The sequence below is a fragment of the Zonotrichia albicollis genome, chromosome 2 (assembly GCF_047830755.1).
Source record: "Zonotrichia albicollis isolate bZonAlb1 chromosome 2, bZonAlb1.hap1, whole genome shotgun sequence".
Taxonomy (NCBI): domain Eukaryota; kingdom Metazoa; phylum Chordata; class Aves; order Passeriformes; family Passerellidae; genus Zonotrichia; species Zonotrichia albicollis.
The window spans coordinates 115819263-115839325 of record NC_133820.1 but is presented as its reverse complement, the minus strand read 5'-3'; the positions used below and the strand labels follow the sequence as shown (position 1 = coordinate 115839325).

The 20063-nt window shown below is 43.5% G+C and overlaps 1 protein-coding gene across 1 annotated transcript in view; it reads left to right on the top strand.

Moving 5' to 3' along the window:
* Nucleotides 1-11137, top strand: part of UVRAG (UV radiation resistance associated) — an 88971-nt gene extending 77834 nt beyond the window's left edge. Inside the window, exon 15 of the mRNA XM_074536144.1 lies at nucleotides 7483-11137. Coding sequence (XP_074392245.1) covers nucleotides 7483-8185 — 703 coding nt within the window. The 3' untranslated portion in view covers nucleotides 8186-11137. The remainder of the gene's footprint in view (nucleotides 1-7482) is intronic.
* The last annotated feature ends 8926 nt before the right edge of the window (nucleotides 11138-20063 follow it).

Sequence of the window (20063 nt, the reverse complement as noted above, 5' to 3'; positions counted from 1 at the left end):
TCTGGCATGTGCTGTCTCTGAGGAACTGATCTGGAAACTTTAGTTATGCTTCGGAGCTTTTGCCACCACACCATACAATCCTGTTGTTTTTTATAGGTGATGCACAATCATTAACAAAAGAAAGCACTTTTTTTTTTTTTTTTTGGCTGGATAATATTTCCGTGTAGGAATATTAAGCATAATTCTTCTGGAGTATTCCATTCCCTTCTCCCCATGGATGTCTATGCCTCATTTCCTTCTCATGTCCAGAAGTTGTTAATTTTTAACTTATTTCTTTTTTAAAGTGATGATTCCAATCAATGCTTCTTAATGCTTCCTAATAATATAAATGGAAATGAGGCTTTACAGGGAGTCTGTCTTGAGGGGAAAACTGGCTAGACTTTCATAATTGGGCAGAATACAGACGTCCACTGTCCTGTGGATAATACCTGACTACGAACATTGAAACAAGCAGACAAGCCACTAGCTGTTAAAATGAATATTTGAAAGAATTTTTTGTTTTCAGATTACTGTGAGTCATCTGATACTCTCTGACAAGGTGTAGTCAATAAAATATTTCCAGGTTATTCTGTTTGCAGGATAAGAGCAGAGAGACAAGAGGTTTTCTTATCCACATACTCACTTGCACTGCCTGATTTGTTTGGTTCTCTTGCTGATCTTCATTTTCCTTTCTGAGCACTGTAGCTGGGTTTTTCTGAATTTAAGTTCTGTCACCACCATAATCATTACCATTTTAGATTAAAAGTAAACCCAAAAAATACTCCATGGCTTTTGTAGAAGAGCTCACTTATATCATACATCCATTAGAGCAAATTTGGCTGTAAAGTGTCTCCCTCAATCTTCTGTTTTGCCTTGAGCTCTGGGCTAGCCTTTGGCCCTTTGGAAGGTGTGCAGAGTCCAGTGTTTGTCCATCAAGGTTTAGTGGCTGGTTCCCTGAGCCTGGTGAGATTTGTGCTGTCTTGGTTTCTCAGGCATTACATTTAAATGATTAATAAATATTTTCACATCCCAATTTATGTGATTTATTGCAGCAAGCTTGCAGATCTGCAAGCTCTGCTTCCATCTTCATACCTCTCCTGGTACCAATATTCTGCTGTGTTTACTTTTGTCCCCCAAATCTTTTCTGTTTCCTTTGGGGAATACTTCTCTCTGTTTCCAGCTTTTTAGTCTTGGAGTTTTACTGGCTTCCAGAAAAGTAGCACAGTTTTTTTAGGTTAGCTTTTGTGGATGCAAAAGGCCCTAAGCAGATTTTGTCTTAAATCCTTTTTCTTGTTAGCAGGCAGTTTATTCCAGCATTTGAGACAGAATCATAGAAAGGTTTGGATTGGGAAGGACCTTAAAGGTATGTTGATCCACTCTCCAACCATGGGCAGGACACCTTGCACTAGACCAGACTGCTTCAAGCCCTGTCCAGCCTGGCCTTCAACACTTCCAGAGATGGGGCAGCCAGACTTCTGTGGGCAACCTGTGCCAGAGCCTCACCATCCTCACAGCCAAGAATTTCTTCCTAATCTCTAATCTAAATCTCCTCTCTTTTAGTTTAAAACAGTCCCCCCTCGTCCTGTCCCTCTCTGCCTCTTTTAAAAAGTTGCTCTCCCTGTTTCTCATAAGTCCCCTTCAAATCCCCATTTTCATGTAGTCTGTCCATTTTTAACATTTTTCATTAAAATAGGTTTGGTTTTTTTTTCACATTCAGATTTACCTTTCCCAAGTTTAGGCTCTTTAGATTATAGTTACATTAAATCAAAAGACTCTGACTCATTTTCTCTCCTATTCTTCAGCTTTTTTCTTTTTTTTTCACTTTGTAACTTATGAGGGATAGTGTTTGTGATTAACAGAAAGTAAAGAACATGCTGCAAACTTGAGCAGACTAGCAAGAAGATTTTTTTCTTAGCAAATAGACAGTAGACTTATCTAAATACACGATACCCCTTTTGAATGGCTTGTCTGTAGGCAGGGAGATGCCCTTTTGAGGTGTATTTAAAGGCTTTCCTCAAAAATACTTGAGTGCCAAGGCTTAAATTTGTGTTTTGAGGCTGTGTCTTGATTAATATACTGCTACAATCAAGAGTAGCCCAGAACTTCTTAGTTATGAAAACTCTGATGGCTTGATTTATGAAGATTTCATTTTTAAAAATATGTTGCCAGATTTCTTAGCTGCCAAAAGATGCAGTTTCATCTTAACTTCATATTGGCAGCCTTCCTATTGCTATTGTACATTATTTTACCAGTAATCTCTAAGAAGGTGAGAAACTATCACTGCTTTTTAGCACAGTTGACATGATATTGGCTCTGAACTGCTCATGGAGCTTCAAGCATTTCAGATAGCTATAAACCAATTAAAACACCTTCATTTAGTGTTCTTACTGCCATGAGGTCATAGGTTACAACACAAAAAGATCAAATGGTGTTTAGGTTTTTGTGGGTTTTTTTTAAGCATTCTCATAGCAAAGAGCTGTAGCTGTGGGTTTTGGCTTTTGGCCAGGCAATCAAAATTTAGTATTTTGTCCAGCTGTGATCCAATAATGTTCCTCACAGGAAACATTTTGTGTAGAGGAAAAGATACATATTTGAGCCTGTAAATTGTATTTTGTCCCTCATATTGCTTTACAGTTTCTCTGAGCCACTTGCAGACAGATTGAATAATCACAAGTGAGTCTGACCGAAGAAACATTTTACCAAAACTACAATCAGAATGTGTTCACTAAGAAAATAATTTCAGAAATGTTTGTGTCTTACTTTAGTCACTTTATCTCACCTGTTTACAGCAGGGAGTCTGTGTCTTCCACCTTAAGGCTAAGAATGCTCAGAGTGACTACTTGGAACTAGCGAAAATTAATATTTTGGGAGAAAACAGCTACTTTGTCATTTTGCTGCCAGAAAAACTTAGAGCTGAAGTCAGACTGTTAGAATTGGCTTTTGAGATTTGAATACAATTAAAACTTTGAAATTGGTGACCTGAGGCTTCTCATTGCTTTTTTTTTTTATAATTTAGAAATCCTGCTTTCTGACAGGAACTGTACATTCCCATATGTGTAACGAGTTCTAGTGTCATCCACGAGACTAAAAGTCATCAGGCCCTAATGACAGTTAATGAAATCAGTTTTTAATCCCCACAAGTCACAGGCCATTCTTCTTGGACAGATGTCCACACCTGTTTGGTGTCTCAGGAGACCAACCAAGGGATTGCTGCTGGAAGCTGAATCAGCCCAACCTGAGCAATTCAGCTCAAGGCTGTGCCTTAGAGTAAAGGGCTGTGCTCCTGCAAGCCAAACCCTTCTCACTGGGGACAATACCTCACAGTCTCCAAAGTGTGTGAGTAACTGGATGAGAGTTTTCTAAAATTATTCTCTTTTTCATATATTTTTATATAATTTTATTAATTTCATGAGCTGTGAAGCTCAAAGGACAAGGGACAATGTCTTTAAACTGATGGAGAGTGGGTGTAGTTTAGAAATTAGGAAGCAATTCTTCCCTGTGAAGGTGGGGAAGCCTGTGTTCAAGGCCAGGTTGGATGGGGCTTGGAGCAACTTGGTCTAGTGGAAGGTGTCCCTGCCCATGGCAGGGGGATTAGAACTAGATGGTCTTGAAAGTTGGTTTCAAACCAGACCCTTTTGGGATTCTTTCTCTGGACTTTACCTTGATATCAATGCTGTGAATTCTAGTAACAGTACAGCCTCAAGGAAAACACAAATGGAATAGACACCATCCATCAGCTGCTTGTTTTCATAGGTATTAATAGCAGCCTTGTATTTTTGAGCTCTGTGCCTCTGTCCTAAATATTACTTCTGAGCTAAAACCTCTGCATGACTTCCCATGCTCACCTGGAGGGAGATGATAGCACAGGAAAAAACATTTAATCCACATAAGTCATTATGGATTTATTTTACTTGCCTGCAGACTATGGCCATTATTCTACTTAAAAGAGAGCTATTTATCTTCTCATGTTTGCCTTGTAGACGCTTCTCACTTAGCCTGAGCTTGTTGCCTAGGTTGCCCCTGTGATCAAGAAAAGGCATCCAGGGAAGATGACTTTCCCAGTGATCATAACTGGCTCTCATATAGGGGATTAACACTCTTGTCTCATTTTTCCTCTCCAGTGACTGTGGAACTCTTCAATGGCTGATCTCCAAAACCCTTTATACATATTTACTTCTATCTAGATGCCTTAGATAATATTTGATAAGCAGATAAACCATACTATTGACTTCATTCCTCCATTCTCATATTTGGGATGTTATCCCTGTATTTATTCCTGACTGAAGCTCAACACATCCTATTTATATTTATTGGTAGCAATGGGCAGAATTCTGAACTCTGCTCCCATATTTCTCCAGCAGTTTAAACCTGGTTTTGAAGCCTTAAGGTCCATTTCAGTGAATGTTAACCAAGGAATCTAAAAAAAAAAAAAGAAAAAAGAAGCCAGAATAAACCTTCATAACACTTCTCCTATCCCCCCCCCCACCCTCTTTTCTTTCCCACTGACAATGTAAAGAGACAAAACCTGAGACTTTCAGTCAGTGTGCCACCTCTTCTTCAGTTCTCTTAGGGATAGGAGTCTCTCTTGCCATGCCATGGAGACTTCTCCACAAGAAACAGTTGTCTTTGGCTTTAAGGTCACAGTGAATCAGCCCCCAAGTAAAGGAAAATCTCTTTGCAGTGTGAAAGTCTCTCCCATGCCTTGCAGTTTTCCCACAGCTGCTTTCGTGGGCCATGTCAACTTATGGGGTACTAAGGATGAGCTGTTATAGCATAAAAGCAAAAGTTCTCTTCAGCCATCTCTAGGAAACCTCATCTCTAGAAGAAGAGGTTTTCTTCTTCTGTTCCTGGGGCAAGGTTTCTCATCATTCCTTTCTGTTCAACCTACTTCAACATTGCTTCTGCTCATGGCTGTGGATAGAATGCTACATCCCCCCAATGCATTCCATGAGTTACAGGGAAAAAATTTGAGTCTGGTGTATCAATTATATCTTAACGATAGCCTTACAAGAGAATTTCAGCCCAAGACTAAGGGATCTCCTCAGTCTCCTCCCGTTTAGGAGACTTCTTCACTGACCTTAGTGTCCCATGTTGTTTTCTCTATGTGTCTTCATCCTTTTTCCTGATTTGGGAGAGAATTGGTGTTCACAGGTTCATTTGTTCTCAAGCTTTATCAACTGAAACAGTTTTGTATAGAGTTCTGCAGTGCTGGAAGGTTGATCTCATCCAGGCTCTGCATTGGGGGGAATCACTCACTGTGCCTCTCCATTGGTTGCGGGGTCTTCACCGACACTGTGCGAGTCGTGCTGGCTACTGGCACCACCCTGTGTCTTCTGTTCATGTGGGGCACTGTTATAAATGAATACTCCAATTTAATAATTAAGCAACTCTATTAAATTATCAAAGTATAAATTTGGAAAAAGCCACAAGCAATTTTGACCCTGAGACAGGCGATCAGGGTCAGGGAGATTTAGGATTTGGCCTCTATTGCACCAAAGCCCTGTGGGTCTCCAAAATGTCATTTCGAAGGGATCTGTTTTATACAGTCTTTTGGGCTCTAGAAGGGGGCTCTTCTTTTGCATATTTTAGCATATTATCGTAGTTTTTTCTTTCTTGCTACCACGTTTCTGAGAACCGGTGGATAATTCCTGGAATCCTGTCAGGTGCAAACTTTCTGGGATAAACTTCTAATGATGCCTATCACATGCCTCCTGCTGGGGTCTGGTCAGATGGAAAGAAATCCCTTGAAATATACATACTGAGAGACAGTGTCCTCCTGGTGTTTGAATCTCCATTCTTTATCACGTACCCTTTTACTGCTTGATGCCCAAAACTGGCTTGTACACAAGATGCTGTGGTTTTAATTTCCTTTAGCACAAATTATTATATAACATATATCACAGGCATCAAAAAAAAAAGAAAAGCTGCTGCTGCTTCTGTCCTTCTGTCAGCAGCATGGCTGGCTAAAAGCAGCCAAGCAAACAAAGTTCATTGCAAGCCATGCTGAGATAGCCACTGAAGCATAGTGCTGCCCCAGCCACACCGATTTTGGCCAAGCAGTCCCAGCCACGTGGCTGCTCCCGGCCTTGGGGCCCCCTCCAGCACCAGTCATGGGGCCATTCGCAGTGCTGGTCCCAGCCACATGGTTGCTCCATCCCGGCCACATGGTTGCTCCATCCCGGCATTGGGATGTGCCCCGAGGGCGTGGCCCAGCAGTGCTGCCAGGGAAACGGACTGGTGGGGTTTCCAGGAAGTGGCTTGGTCCTGCTGGGAAGGGACAGGGTCTGGCAGGCTTCCTGGGAAGGGCCGGCATCACAGCAGAGCCCAGCCTGGCCAGCTCCCAGTTACCTGTTCCAAGGCCAGAAGCAATAGAGCTTTTCACAGACTTACCTGTCCTTAAATGTGTTTTCACAGAGGCCTAAGTAGCTCTTTTAAGTGGTTTAACTGGGGGTTGATCTTCAAAACTAGCCAACTGATTGGATGTGCTAGATCCCCACAGGGAACCACCCTTGTAGTCCCACACAATCTGTTAAACCATGACACAAGATTTTCCCGTGCCAGACAAAACGGATCAGGACTTGAGCAGGAGTTTCTTTTAAATGGAGTTCATGAAGGAATTTGATACTGAATCTTAAGAGTGGTTGAATCTTAAGAGTTGCATATTCAGTAGATCAATAATAGCTGGTTTTTTACTATTTTTTTTTTTTAATTCGGAAGGAAAATGAACCAGCTGCTTATGTTAATGTATAGTATGCTATTTATATATAGGGTGGTGATTATAGTCGCATAAATATTGAGCTGATGAAGGAAAGTTCTCATAACACACCTGAGATGATGTAAAGTGGATTTTCCAAGTTATAAAGCTTGAGACAGGGAAAGTAGCTTGTAGAACTGTACTACAGTAAGTTAGACTTGTAAATTAGGCTTGATTAGTTCATGTTCCTTAAGAAACAGAGGTTGGCAATTGTCCAAAGGGTTTTGGAATGACTGGCACAGAAAAGCAGAAGATCTGGCAAGAATAACCCTCTGCAAATAGTGAAGTTGTTGTAGTTTTTCTCCTTTGTGCAGCTGTCAGGGAAGTCTGCTGTTGGATTCTTTGTCCATGGAATATTCAGATGTTACTACTCACATTTGAAGAGTTTATGATGACCCAGTACAGGCCATAAATATGTAAATATATGGTCAGCAGTAATATTCCATAAGTGCAGCTCAGTCCTATAAAATGGTGTTAACAGTGTGAATTAGCATAATGTGAGGGTTTCTAGGGTGATTGGCTTGCCAAACCATAGAGCTCTGTAAGTGTCCTACAAAACCTGTTTTTCACTACAGCTGTTCCCTGGGCTGTCTTCTGTGGTTCATATGGCATGTTTGGGGTTTTAGCACTTTGGGATAGAAGTTGTTGGCCAAACGGAGCCTGGAGTTGTGATAGAACAATTGCTTCAGCATCTGTGTTGCTCATGAGTGTGCCTGATGGGTGTGATCTGTTCTTTCCTTCTTTTGCAGCGATCGACACCATACTTCCAGTGCAATTCCTGTTCCAAAGAGACAGAGCTCTAACTTCGGCAGATTGGATATTGGTTTTTCCAGTGGGCTTCTTTCTCCAGATAAAGGACTCCGAAAACGAGCCAACACAGGAAGCGAGAGACTTCAGTACAAAACTCCTCCTCCTAGTTACAACTCTGCTTTAACACAGCCTGTTGCTGTCACAGCCTGTGTGGGAGAGCTGGATAAAAAACCTGGACCCATATGTTCTTCCTTGGACACCTCCATGGACTCCTCCAAAAGAAATACCAAAAAAGGCCAGGACTTGTGCAGTAGTTTAAATGGAGAAAATGGAAGCCTAAACAATACCCAGGACAGGCAGGAACCTTTCCTAGGACGTTCTAGTGCAATAAATGGGGCGTTTCTGCCTGGCGAGTGCTCTGGCACCATGAACAACAAGCAGCCCTGTGAGTTTCAGCCCCCGCTCACCCCCGTGCTCTGCTGCACCGTGGAGCAGGCAGAGGAGATCATGGGTATGGAAGCGACAGGGTTCAGCACGGGAGATCAGCTGGAAGACTTTACCTCCATCCCAGTGGAACATGCTGTAGCGGTTGAGTGTGATGAACAAGTCCTAGGGGAGTTTGAGGAGTTCTCTCGAAGGATCTGTGCACTGAACGAGAACATGTCCAGCTTCCGCAGACCTCGCAAAAGTTCGGACAAGTGAGCTCGCACGGAGATTTGATAGCAGACGTTGAGGTGAAATCAGTGATCTGGAATAGAAATAAAATTGCACTTATTCTTTATATTAATTATGAAAATAAAAAAGCTTAAAGTTGTTCCTATGGTGTTAGACAAATGGACTTGAGCACAATAACACAGGATCATGGTGTATTCACAGCCCAGGTAACTTCATTCTGCTTTAAGTCCTTTTCTGTCTGGTATTTATAATCCATTGAAGGTTTTGTGGGGTTTTTTTTCTAGGGCATTGGAATCCATTTATAAAGGCTTTTCTGAAAACAACTTCTAGTGATGATCAGCCCCCTCTATGAATGTTTGTTATGTCCTTAATTATTATTTAGAGTTAAATTTATTTTAATCTTTCAAAAGAAAAACCCTTTAATTTAATATATTTTTATGGTAAGATGTCTTTACATTCTCCCATGTACTCCTGTGTATGCTTGAGCAGTGCAGTCAGTATTAGAGAAATACCATGAATTTGGTACAATTGGACAACTTTATTTTGGCTGTGCTCTGTAGCCTTTGAAGTTCTAGTTTGCACTGAGGAGTCTTCACTTGGCAGTGTGAACTTGCCAGAGAATGAGCACCTGTGTGATTTTTTTTCCAGTTTCCTTGCACCTGGTTAATCAGAAATGACATTTGGGGGTTTTTCCACTTCTCTTTTCCTCCAAACTTGCTCTTCCTACCAGTGGAAACCTTAAGGAATAAACCACCTCTAAGGTTCTGTGTAATAATCTAAGCCTGACCATTCCCCGCTTAGGCTGGGCACAGATCTCATTAGTGAGACTTAATGAACCCAGTACCAACATGGGGTTCAGCTGCCACCCTCCAAGGTGTGCAGGTGGGGACAGTGTGCCCTGAGACACTTCAGACATCTTCCAAAAAACCCAGACTGGGAATGAAGCACTTTGGAATTAGGTCAATGTGTGGAATTGCTCCAGCCTCTGTGAAAAGGAGGCACTTAACATTATTCATCTGAATTTTTATTTTTTTAACCATCTATACTTTGAGGGAAGAGACTTCCAGTGGTTTGCTGGAGGTGCAGTTTGCTGTTGGGTCGGTTACCACTGCCACATGTGTTCAGCTGCACTAATGAGAAAGCAATTTGCAGCCTGCTTTGTGATTCCTGGTATGTATTTCAGTTTGGATTTCATTGCTCTTGCTTTCTATATTGTATACCCAAGAATCTGAGCTCAGTTGTGAGCTCTGAAATATAAAAGTATATAGCAGAATAAAAATACTTAATCTTGTCTGGCTTTTTTTTCTCTCCCTGGTTTATGTTTTCTTTTGAACCCACAACCTAGTCTTTTCCTAACTTCACTGTAAGGCTAGCTGAAATTAACTTTTAAAAAATATGGATATGTGTAATCTCAGCTTTCTGTTGTCAAAACAAGATGTGTTTGTGAGAACCAGTATACATAATAGCACTGTTCTAGAATATGCATTTTTCCAGGTAACACCTTAATGATTGCATTAAAACTATATTCACATTTCTTCAGTTAGCTTTTAATGGTTGTGTCCACAGTTGAGTGGTTGGATAGAGCCTCTCTGCAGCAATTTGCTGGCTTTGGTCTGTCCCAGGATGATATGCTAGAGGGGAGCACCTGGAGACCTTGATTTTGAGACACTGAACATGATTTCATGGTCAGTACAAAGCTGGACACATCCATGAGTATCTTCTCCCCCAGATTAGCTCCTCTGTTCAAACCTCATGAAAACTTCCCTGAAGGAAGTGCTGCAGAAGCTCAAAGCACTGCCATCATCTTTGGAAAGGAATGGGTAGGAAGCTCTTGCTGTCTCTAGGCCTAGAGAGGGAGAAATAAACACCTGAAAGAACAGCACTTCGTAGTGATGAGTGTAAGATATCCTGTCCTGGGCCCTGTGCCATCTTCTGATACCAGTGTAATTTCAGGTGAAATTCAGTAACTTCAGGTCAGTTTTGCACCATGTGGGATGGGATCTGGCGTACTCGAGGCAGCACAGGCCTGTTTGTGCACACACTCGTGTTCCTGTATAACAGAAAAGCATCAGCTTGTGTGGGATGGTGACTTTTCAGAGCAACCCAAAGAGTAGTTGTGAAGTCACTGCATTTTGTAGGTGAACGTGGCAATTTAGCAACATGTGAAAGTAGGTTTGTACAGCATCAGTGGGACTTTTTTTTTCCATTAGTTGTTTATTTCTCAGGTTGCACAAACCAAATGAAGTCTAGTTCTCCTCCCCAATGTTGTGTTGCTGCTCCTGTTTAACCCTTGTAATTGATAATGTGCTAAACACTACGGTTGATTTTTGCATCTGTTGCACAAAGCTGCTCAGATGAGCTTTCTATGGATTATCTTTAGTTAGCCTTAAATTATCCCTGTGTTTCTCTTGCACTTCTGCCACTTTCCATGTAGCAGGTGCTGTGAGGTGGGACAGCATCACAGGGCTGATGGAGCATTGACCAGCTCCTTGTGGCTGGCAGGAAGGGGGTTGTACAGACTGCAGCTGTGTCATAGCTTTCTCCTTTTGGTGTTTATTTTTTTCACCCCCTGTAAATTACTTTGGAAATAGTGTAGTGGAAGAGAAACAAACAGGAGGTTTGAGGGTGACATAATGGATCACAGTGTATGTTCAATTTTCAAGAGCCTTTCAGTTCCTGCACAGCTGTGGCACTTAAAAGTCTGCAACTGTCTTCAAATTAAGAAAGCATTTCATTGCAATCTCAATCTAGTCCTTCATTAGAAGTCCTTAAGATTTTTGAGCATATTAGTTTTGGAATATCAGATCCCACTATATTTTTATAGGAAGCAACAACAACATTGGTTTATCCTTGCTTGACCAGGTATTTAAAATAAGCAAGACCAGAATATTGCATAATAAATGACACATTTAAACTATGTTGGCAATTGCAGGAAAGCTCATCTGTCTTTATAAAATAAAATTGATTTGTATCTCTCAACTTGTGTGTCTTCTTCAATGGATCCTTTGTGTTTGTTTTCTTTGAGCCTGGTGTAAACCCCAGTGGCCTTCCCAGCCCCAAAACTCCTTGGCTTATTGTTCATCAAATCAATATTGCTTCCACTGTGAATGGCTGGGCAAGAAGACTTGCCTGAAGGACTGACTGCCTTGATGGCTCCAAATCCTGTCTCAGAAGAGCTGGTACTGCACTTCTTTTTCATGCTTCTCCCCAAAAGATGGCATGCAGCTGGAAAAATAGCTCCAGCCTACACTGGGGCTGGGATTAAGCTGGATTTGCAGACATTTATGGGTACTGGAAATACAGTGTTCCTTCATCAGGGAAGCCCTGCTACTTGTCCAGCACCTTCTGTGATTCCAGCTAATAATCAACATAGAATCAGCCCAAAATGCTGATGTGCACCTTGAACAGGAGTCGGCTGCATGAGGCTTGGCAGGAGTGTGTCCACAGCTCATGAGTCTCTGGTGGGAAGCAGTGAAATGTGAAGAGCTACAAGGACTCTACTGGCATCATTAGGAGTTTTTTTGGGTTAGTTTTTTTCCTCCTACCAAGTCTGTCTGTCAGTAGAGAGTAAAAACCCAGGGCATCATCTCTATAGTCCAGGAGCTGAAGTGGGAAGATACAGGAGAGAAATTTTACTTTAAGCTATCTTACAATGTTGAACAGCCTTACTGAAATATAATTGCCTGAAAGTGAGGAATAAGGAGTGGAAAGAATAAGATGGAGGTGCTGCTGGAAGAGTGGACTTAATCTAGGTAAACCTTGGGTTCTTCCGTGCCTCATTCTGTCCCCTTTCAAATGCCAGAGAAGGTATGTCTGCTTGCTGTCTGGATTTTGACCTTTTTCAGGTGGAAGTGTTTAATGTGCTCTGTCTGCTCTAAAATGATGTGGCATAGATGGTATCTCTGGGTAGCCATGAGCACCTCCAGTCTGCAGGCAAGCTGTTCTTAATGCCAGGTGAAAAAATATTTTCCATGGGAAAAAACATTCATGAATCAAATATTTTAATTGCTTGTTATTTTAATATAACTTTTTTTGGTATATGGTAAATTGCAACATTGGTTTACAATTTTTCATTAAATAGTATGAAAGCTTTTTTGCCCTAAATAACTGTGAGGTGTCATGTCTGCTGCTGCTCAATTTAGTTTTGATTGTATTGCATTGACTGGCTCAACAGATAATCTGCAGGACTCTTCAGTCTTGCTTTACTGGGTTACTTTATTAGAATCATAGAATAGGCTTAGAAGGAATATTCAACATCATCCAGTTCCACCTCCTGCCATGGGCAGGAGACCTCCCACCAGGCATGGTTGCTCAGAGCCCCATCCATCCTGGTCTTGAACACTTCCAGGGATGGGGCAGCCCCAGCTTTCCTGGGCAGCCTGTGCCAGGGCTTCACCACCCTCACAGGGAAGGATTTTTTTCCCAATATTCCACCTAACAATCTCTGGCAGTGGAAAGCCATTTACTCTGGTCCTGTCATTCCAGGCCCTTGTTCAAAGTTCCTCTCCAACTCCTTTGGAGCCCCTTAAGGCACTGGCAGGGGCTCTAAGTTCTTCCTGGAGCCTTCTCCAGGCTGAAGAATACTTTTGCTAATGGTGCTTGAACTGTGACCTGAGCCCAGACTTCCATGAGTCCATCTGGCCAGCTGCCTTACATAGTGTGTTTCTCATGTCTCTGTTAAAAAGGAGCTTGCAAATCAGGTTGTATGGTCTCATCTCAGGTGTTAAGGGGAACCATGGATGAGAACCAACTGGCAACTCCTGAACTGCCATAGCATACATACATTTATATAAAACAGATGTACAAACATAGAACACTCTTACCTGCCTCAAAGTTTCATGCAGAATGCATTTATTTTGAAATACAGCAATAAGGTAGCTCAGTCAGTTGTGCTTCTGCCAGGCACAAGGGTGTGAGGTTGTACCTTTTGGACAGGGCAGGCAGAGGAACTCCTGTTCCTGGGGAGGTGTTTCTTTCTTCATGCTTCATACAGAAGGTGGCAAAATGGTGACATCATGATAGATAGTTGGGTTACCTACCCCTACCCAGACCTGAATCCCAGCAGTAGTATCTCTTGTTGACTGTTCTACTTATGAGTCTTTTTTGGACTTCTCCTTTCAGGAAGGCACTATCTAGCTGGCCAGTTGATTGCGGCCAATACTAAGTGCATTTATTTTTGTCTGAGATCTATACATGCTACAAGCAAGGCATTTTTTTTGGGAAGAAAATCTCCTTTTCCTTACAGGGTGTCTCTGAAGGAGGATGTGCACAGAATTCCTTGTCCTTCCTTGGTGGCGCTCTGCTGCAGAAAACCATCTGTCTCTTTTTTCAGCCCTTGCTTTTCTGGTTTTTCTTTCAGGAGTCTGGTTTTTCCAGCACCAGTTGTGTTGTGTGCTCAGGCAGTACACCATCAGTTCCTGTGCAAGAGAAGGATGAAAGCAATTGTATGGTGATTTTCTGCAGTCTGGGAACACCTTTAAAATCCTCTGGGCAGGTTGAAAGTTACCTGGAATTCTCTAAAAACATTCCTTATTTTCTGTTTCTGTTACATTTGTAACCGCAAAAAAAAAAAAAATTACTTGTTTTGGAAAGAAATTGATAACTTCACATATTTTTCAGATGGCCTTGAAAGGCAAGTGACCTCTGGATTCTGTATGGCTTCTCCACCTACTGATGTCTGTCACATCTCCCTTTGTCCTGTGTGGGTGTTAGCTTCTCTCAGGGAATAAGTGATAGGACAAGAGAAAACAGGCTCAAGATGTGCCACAGGAGATTTAAATTTGATATCAGGGAAACGTTTTTCCCCCAAAGTTGTTGTCCAGCACCAGCACAGGCTGCCCAGGGCAATGATGGAGGCCCCATTCCTGGAGGGGTTTAACAGATGTGGCAGCTGGGGACTTGGGTTAGGGGTGGCCTTGGCAGAACTGGGGGAACAGGTGGACTTGATCATGGAGAGCTTTTCCCACTGTAATGATTCTGTGATTCTGTGTCTGTTCAGAGTACTGACTTGGGCAGCTAAAAACTCTTGAAACTGCAGCATCTTCTCATTTAATTCCTTGGTGAGTTTAAGCATGTTCAGCCATGTTCCCGCTGCACATTTTTACCATTTACCTGATTTTGTTCTAACATCTCACCTTTGGATTTCATTTTCCTCATCTACCAGATGGACCCCTCCATTCACAGATCACCTTCCTTGGACTTTGAACACTGATACAGGGCAAGTGCAGGTCCACAGCACTCATTACCTTTGCCTCCAAGTGTGCCTTTAACAGCCTTTTCCCCTGAGCTAGCAGGAAATGTTCTCATGCTGGAGTAAGTGGAGGGCCCTGGCTGGCTTGGCTCAGTGTTTTTATAATGATAACTTTGTCAATAATGCATAGTGTGACAACAGAAAGTGGTTTGGCTACCCTATTGTCCATTGAGGAGTCTTGCTAAATTGGGGTAGGATTTGTCCTGGGTGATAATTCCAAGATGATGTCAGCTCTGCTGGGAGCTTTAGGGGCCAAAGAGGGAAGGTTTAATCCTCCCTGATGTTAGCCAGATATCAGGTGCTGGAGTGTGTGAGTTTGCTCTGTGCAGTGAAGCTTGCAGCCTTAATGAAAAGTGTTGCTGCCTTGAGCAGACTTTGTTTAGCTGAGGAGTGGTGGAGTAGAGGAACATTTTTCATGCTCTTTAGCTGAGCATCTTCAAACTTGTGCCTCAGCTGTGATTTTCAGCATAGGACAAACAAGCAAAACAGACACCAGTGATCATTCTCTACCTGCCAAAACAAATCAGTCCCAAAACTTTCCATCATTTTCATTACAAGCCTGTCCAGCCCCAGAACAGGCTGCCCAGGGCAGTAGTGGAGGCCCCATCCCAGGAGAGATTTAAAAGCTGTGTGGATATGGCATTTGGGAACAAGGTTAAGTGGTGGGGTTTGCATGATGTGGGAATGGTTGGAGTCGATCATGTTAGTGATCTTTTCTGACCAAAATGATTCTGTGAAATACCTTCTTCCCTGACAAAACCACTGTGAAATGCATGTGAGTTTAATTTGACCTAATGTCCCTCACTTTAATTTTGGTGCTAGTGTAGTTAGTGCAAGTAGAGCAAATTAGAGGCTCAGGAATGTGAATCACACAAGCAGTCACTGGAACAGAGGAGAGGAGGAGGAGCATGAAGTTTCCAAGGGTGATTTTCAATGACTTGGCTAGGACAAATGCTTTCTAGCCTAAGATTGTTCCCAGTGGTTGGAAGCCAGAAGGAAGAGTGGACAGAGGATGGAGATGACCAGCTCCTCATGCTGCTGAGTGTTTGCAGGGAAGAAAAGGGGCTCCAAGTGCCCTGCAAATGCCATCGCTGACTTTGGTAATTCATGGGGTGAATGGCCATGGTCTGCCAGATGATTGTGTGTGTGCATGTGCAAAGCAGAGGAATTTCAATGCTCCCTCAAAGCAAATGAAGTTCTGGTCTTATCCCCAGATTCACCATAAACAGGTTAGAGAATTATGGGGTAGAGTTACGAATAAAGGTTTATATTTGTTTTGTTTAAATTTTTAAAAGACTTCAGTCCTACAATCTTTGGTTGGAAGAACCAAACTTCATCTTTCTTTTCTCCAAGTATTTTCTCCATCCAACTAACTACAAAATGTTGAGAATCTCTGTGAGAAGAATTTAGAAGAAAACTTTTGGGAATATTACTTAGGGAGAATACCAAGAACAATAACATTAGCAGCTACCAAATAGAAACTTTACCAAAACCATTTATTTAGAGATGGTGTGTATTTGAACAACGCTCTTGCACCCTTGGTTGGTCTTGATGGTCCTTGTGGGCCCCTTCCAGCTCAGGATATCCTATGATTGGCATTGAATTCTTCTCAGCTTGAAATCATTTTAAAATCTGGCATGTGTCTTGTACCTGGGATTTCAGGTTCTTCTGAGCATCCCCTGGTAGGGCACCTTTTCTCACCCCTGTGTGATGGTGTGACCCCTCTGTGGATCTGAGCTTCTTGCCCTGCATGCCCCCTGGCTGCTGCTGGGAGGGTGCAGTGAGTAATGATGGCAGAAGAGAATTAGCTCTCACTTCTGAGTGCTCAGCATGGAGCATAAGGGATGAATGGAGTTCCCCAATTTCCCAGTCCAGCCTCCCTGATTCCACATGAATCCAGGCTGATGCAGGAATGTGGGTGAAATCCCAAGCACAAGCTGTCAGCAGCCCTTGGATGTGTCTGGAAAGGAAGATGTGTTATCCCTCTTGCCCCTGTGCACCTCTCCTCTGGCATCCCATGCTCTGGATTAATTCTTGTGTGCCTTTAGCACGGGGGCTGGGATCTTGCCCTCACCTGTGTCTGGGAGGATGGGAATCATGATTGCATCTGGCACTTCAGGGTCCCAGAGTGACACAAGTGGCTGTGATTTAGATGGGCACTAATAGGGGAATTTAGCCTCCCAACACATCTTAACACTCCAGAACTCTTTGGGCAGCCTCTAATGAAGCCTTCTCAGCCCAGGAAATCACGTGCAAAGTATGAAAGGGGCTGGGGAGAGGATGAGGGGGCTCATCTCCTAGACATAGTATGTTTGTACAGTCTTAGCTGTACAGTCTTAGCTGTTATATTTGCACATTTATATTTGCAATATAAATGAAGGCTATGCTAGTCTTTATCTGGTGAATTTCACTCTGGAATTCCTGACAGGTGACCCCAGGGTCCAGCTGCATTCTCTCAGAGCTTATTTTTGACATTGTGATCCAAATTGACGTTCAGTGCTTGAATGTACAATAAGTTCATTACAGCTAAACCCTCCACTCAGGGATTTCCTGCTGGTAAGTGTTGGAAAAATCAGGATTCCTAGTGGTATCAGACTTAAAACCTTTACAGATAAAATTCAGGTTAGCAAGTTATGCCAAAATATTTTTGGAGCCAAAGTTAAACTGTCTTTAGCCCACTCCAGTGGTGCCTTATCCCTCCTTGTCTTATCCTACCTCTTCCTGCCTGGGGCTGGAGGGGAGGCACCAGCCGTGCACAGCTCCTGAACAGGGTTTTGGTGCTGCTCTCAAGGGGAGGTCATTAAATTGCAGCAGATCAATCCACAGTCCTATGGCTAAGCACATTTCTCGAACGTGTTTTTGCAACTTAAAGTGTTTCCTCTTGTCCCTCTTTCTAAAAAGCATGAGAAAAATCCCATGCAGGATGGGCATCTCAACCTTGGATCACAGCTCTGCAGGCAGGGAAGGACAAGGCTCTGCCCCTGTCATCTTGTGTGAATAACTGAGCATTGCAAACTCTTTCTCCCACAGAATGGGTTGTAGTTCATAAGGTAGAAGTTTGAAGGCTTTTCCTGAATAAAATACAAAGGAATGTCCCATGAGGAACTACTGTACAGCCAAGGAGAATGGACCTTTCCCCAGCTGCTCAACACATCCTGTAGCTTTTCCCAAGAAGTGCATCATCCAGCTGCTGTCTTTCTACCCACAAGCCCCACTTTGCAAGTAGAGGAGGAAGCTCTTAACCCAACATGTTGGTCTTTGCCTTTCATTGTTCCTCTTAAACGATGAATCACAGAATTACTGAGCTTGTTTAGAGGGCTTTTAAGCCCTCTAAGATCATCAAGTCCAACTAATCCCCAGCAAACTACCGAGGCCACTGCTAACCTTGGTCCCCAGGTGCCACATCCAGGGATGCAGACTCTACTACTGCCCTAGGCAGCCCTTTCCAAGGCTGAACAACCTTTCCAGGGAAGGAATTTTCCCAATATCCAACCTAAAGCTCTCCTGGCACAACTGGAGGCTCTTTTCTCTTGTTCTGTCCCTTGTTCCCTGGGAGAAGAGCCTGACCACTCCCTGGCTGCACCTTCCTGTCAGGGAGTTGCGGAGAATGAGCCTCCTCTTCTTCAGTTTGAGCCCCACTGTCTCCCTCAGCCCCTCCTGGTGCTGCAGCCTCATCCCCAGCTCTGTTTCCTTCCTGGGACATGCTCCAGCCCTTTGGTGCCCTTTGGTGCTGGGAGGGGCCCAGAAGTGCCCCCAGGGCTGGAGGTACGTCAGCAGTGCCTGGAACCCTGCCCTGGTGCTGCTGCCACACCACAGCTGGTACAGGCCCGGTGCCCTCGGCCTCCTTGCCCACTTGGGCACCCCCAGGTTCATTTCCAGCCAGCCCTTAATCAAAATGAAGGAAGAAGACAAAGCTTGGTGGACATTTCCAAGTCCTGCATTTGTATTTGTGCTCTGCCACAAAGCTCCTCTGTTAAGTCTCCTGACACAGAGGAGTCTCAGGGGCACCATCAGAGGTGTCAAAGCATGGAAATATTCCAGGCATGTGGGTGCTCACATTCAATCAGCTGAAGCAGGGCAGCGTGTGTTATGTCCATAAACAGAAGAATTTGGGTTGCTGCTAACCTTTGGTGGAGACCAGGAAGTTTTTCTCCAGCCTTCACTACCCTGCTGAGATGCTGATGAGGGGTTGTCTGAAGAAGCTGTGTTGCTGAAATGCCCAGATTTCCTTCCCAGGCCAGTCAAAATAAAGAGCTTGGATTATTTTCTGCATTGGCTCCTGGTGCTGACACCTCTCTGGGAATGGTGCTGGAAGGGCCAACGTGCAAATGCCCTCTGATGACAGGCCCAGTAAACACCTTCCCGGGCTGAAGAAGTGAAAAATGACAGTAATTTCCTGCCCACACCAACCACACAGATATGTTCCCCCATGAAGTTTTATGAGTCTGCAGAGCCTGGAAATGTATTAAAGGCAGAAAGGACTAATCAGTGGAGAGAGAAAAACTGATTGAGAGGAAATTAATGGTGTGGAACTCTGTGGAAATTCAGAAACTCCTCTGAAGACCCAGGGTGTGATTGTGACCTGACCCAGAGAGGTGGCAAAACTTCACTTGGTCCAAGGTGATGGATTTACAGAGCCCCTTGCAGAGACTTTGACACACTAAAAGTGGGCAGGAACTGATGGAGAGTGTGGCCACAAAGCAGACAGATGTCTGAGCACTGGTGTTTCCCTGCCCTAATGATAGAATTAGTCTCTCATAATTATCATGGGTTTTGTGGGGTCTCATGGCATCTCAAGACCATCCCAGTCACCAGAGGCTGCCCATGCCCTGCTCATTGATGAGTTGTTGCAGACATCTTTTATGAAAAATTCTTTCCTTAGGATTTTTCCTCCTGAGAAGCTGAGAGGCCTCAGGAACAAATGTAAACAATAATTATCTGCTGCTGTGGAATGTAACAGGTACGTCTTTGATTCGTCTCATGTGGTTGTTTTTAATTAATGGCCAATCACAGTCAGCTGGCTTGGACTCTCTGTCCGAGACAGAAGCTTTTGTTATCATTCTTTGCTATTCTATCCCTAGTTGGCCTTCTGATGAAATCCTTTCTTCTATTCTTTTAGTATAGTTTTAATGTAATATATATCATAAAATAATAAATCAAGCCTTCTGAAACATGGAGTCAGGTCCTCCTCTTTCCCTCAACTAAAAACCCCTGTGAACACTGTCACAGTGAGTCTTTCAGTGAAGGGCATAGGAAGGGATGTCTCACCCTGTTTCAGGGCACATGCACTTACAGCCATGCATTTTCAGGTGTCCTGGCTCCAACCCAGAGGCTGAGGACATGCAGGGATGTGTCTAAACCCTGCGTCCTTCCTACACCTTCCATCCTGAGCAGCCAAACCTGGTGGTTTTCCAAGGGCTGGATCTCTTTCCAGCTGTTCCAGGCCTCAGGTCCCAGCTCTTGTAGTCTCAGCCACCTCCCAGAGCCCTGTGCTCATGCTGCAGTACCCGACACGGGCAGTCTGGGTTTGCTGGGGACTTGAGGCACCAGCTGCTTGCCATGGGCCAGACAGGGTGGGTGAGGCAGCATCCTCTGTGTAAGAGCCCCAGGAAAAACAATCCTTCTGGGGTGGCTCTGCTGCTCTCCACTGTGAGG